This window comes from Sminthopsis crassicaudata, chromosome 1 (genome assembly GCF_048593235.1).
Source record: "Sminthopsis crassicaudata isolate SCR6 chromosome 1, ASM4859323v1, whole genome shotgun sequence".
Classification (NCBI taxonomy): domain Eukaryota; kingdom Metazoa; phylum Chordata; class Mammalia; order Dasyuromorphia; family Dasyuridae; genus Sminthopsis; species Sminthopsis crassicaudata.
Genome location: NC_133617.1, coordinates 600,950,909 through 600,952,905, shown reverse-complemented (window position 1 = coordinate 600,952,905; position 1,997 = coordinate 600,950,909). Strand labels below are relative to the sequence as shown.

At 50.2% G+C, this 1,997-nt stretch overlaps 1 protein-coding gene across 3 annotated transcripts; it reads right to left on the bottom strand.

The window, feature by feature from the left end:
* Positions 1–423: 423 nt before the first annotated feature.
* Positions 424–1,599, bottom strand: ACTBL2 (actin beta like 2). Of its 3 annotated transcripts, none has more exons than XM_074288360.1 (2): positions 928–1,599; positions 424–762 (listed from the first exon to the last, which is right to left on the bottom strand). In XM_074288360.1, the coding sequence occupies exons 1-2, from the start codon at positions 1,552–1,554 to the stop codon at positions 424–426; spliced, it is 966 nt and encodes a 321-aa protein (XP_074144461.1). In that variant the 5' UTR covers positions 1,555–1,599. The 3 variants fall into 3 exon arrangements, with proteins under 3 accessions (XP_074144461.1, XP_074144452.1, XP_074144443.1); XM_074288351.1 differs by having other exon boundaries at positions 424–1,190; positions 1,302–1,599; XM_074288342.1 differs by having other exon boundaries at positions 424–1,599.
* Between the last annotated feature and the right edge of the window lie 398 nt (positions 1,600–1,997).

Below are 1,997 nucleotides of genomic sequence, written 5' to 3'. Positions count from 1 at the left end.
TTTTTTTTTTTTTTTTTTTTAATTACCCTGGGTCACACAGCTGGGAAGTGTTAAGTGTTTGAGACCAAATTTGAACTCAGGTCCTCCTGACTTCAGGGCTCATGTTCTGTCCACTGCACCACCAGCTGGCCCAGGAGTCTTCTTTCAAAGGATCTATCCCCTGTCTCACCACAGCATAGTCACTGTAAATAGCGGATGTGTCCACCTTTCCCCACAAAAGCAGGAAACAGACCTGAATTAGAAGAATCATTAGAAGAGTGGATAAATTACCTCAAATAAAGAATTAAATAGGTGGGCCAGGATCCTCACCATGGTGAGCCCTTTCCCTCATTTCCTCCAATCCTAATCAATGCCCAAAGGGGTAGTTCTAGGCTCAGTTAGAGTCGGTAATCAGGCAGCACCGTCCAGTAGCCAGAAGCTTATTCAGAAGCATTTTCTATGAACAATAGCTGGACCCGACTCGTCATATTCCTGCTTGCTGATCCACATCTGCTGGAAGGTAGACAGGCTGGCCAGAATGGAACCACCGATCCAGACTGAGTACTTACGCTCCGGAGGAGCAATGACTTTTATTTTCATGGTGCTGGGCGCCAGGGCCAGGATTTCCTTCTGCATCCGGTCCGCAATCCCGGGGTACATCGTGCTGCCCCCCGAGAGCACGGTGTTAGCGTAGAGGTCCTTGCGGAGGTCCACATCACACTTCAGGATAGAATTGAAAGTTGTCTCATGGATCCCACTGGACTCAATGCCCAGGAAGGATGGCTGGAAGATGGCTTCCGGGCACCGGAACCGTTCGTTCCCAATGGTGATTACCTGCCCGTCCGGGAGTTCGTAGCTCCGTTCCAGCGAGGGTGACGTGGAAGCGCTGATCATCTCTTGCTCAAAATCCAGGGCCACGTAACACAGCTTCTCCTTGACATCGCGCACTATTTCCCGCTCAGCTGTGGTGGTGAAGTTGTAGCCGCGCTCGGTGAGAATCTTCATGAGATAATTGGTCAGGTCCCGACCTGCTAGATCCAGGCGCAAGATGGCATGGGGCAGGGCGTAGCCTTCGTAGATGGGTACGGTGTGAGTGACTCCATCCCCAGAGTCCATGACTATGCCCGTGGTCCGTCCGGAGGCGTAGAGAGACAGAACGGCCTGGATAGCCACGTACATGGCCGGAGTGTTGAAAGCCTCAAACATGATCTGAGTCATCTTCTCCCGGTTGATCTTGGGATTGAGGGGTGCCTCGGTGAGGAGGATGGGGTGCTCATCAGGGGCTACCCGCAGCTCATTGTAGAAGGTATGATGCCAGATCTTCTCCATGTCATCCCAGTTGGTGACCACCCCGTGCTCGATGGGATACTTCAGTGTGAGAATGCCTCTCTTGCTCTGAGCCTCATCTCCAACGTAGCTGTCCTTCTGGCCCATCCCCACCATGACACCCTGATGTCTAGGTCTTCCGACGATAGAGGGGAACACAGCCCGGGGAGCATCATCGCCCCCAAAGCCTGCTTTGCACATCCCTGACCCATTATCCACTACCAGGGCAGACAGGTCATCGTCAGTCATGGTGCTGGCAGGAGCAGAGCAGAAGACGGGGTTTGAGTTCAAAGGAAGTTGGGAATCCGTCTTTGGGGAGTAGGAGAGAAGGTAAAATTACCTTTCCGCTCTTTAGAAGTACTGGCAGGAGAGAAACGCTTAGGAGGCTTTTAAAAGAAGCTTTTGACTCCACCCATGTCTTGTTTCATTACATCACCCCTATCTTCCAAGTGTCCCCATTTAGGGTCTCCTTCTAAGTGATGATAATTATTTTGTAGACCTTCTGTCATAAAGAAGAAAACTGGCTACCAAATCCACCAGTTACTGTAATTAGAAAACCCACATAAGGATGTCTGTTTGCTATGGTAGTGACTGGATAAACAGGGTGATGCAATATGGAATATAAAAAGATGAAAGGCTAAGATGTAGGCAGTACTATGAGAATATTGACTCCATCCTTTCATCTAGGGGAA

Bases quoted from the DNA above. Each gene is read 5' to 3' on its own strand.
- ACTBL2 (XM_074288342.1), bottom strand. From the start codon at position 1,554: ATGACTGACGATGACCTGTCTGCCCTGGTAGTGGATAATGGGTCAGGG.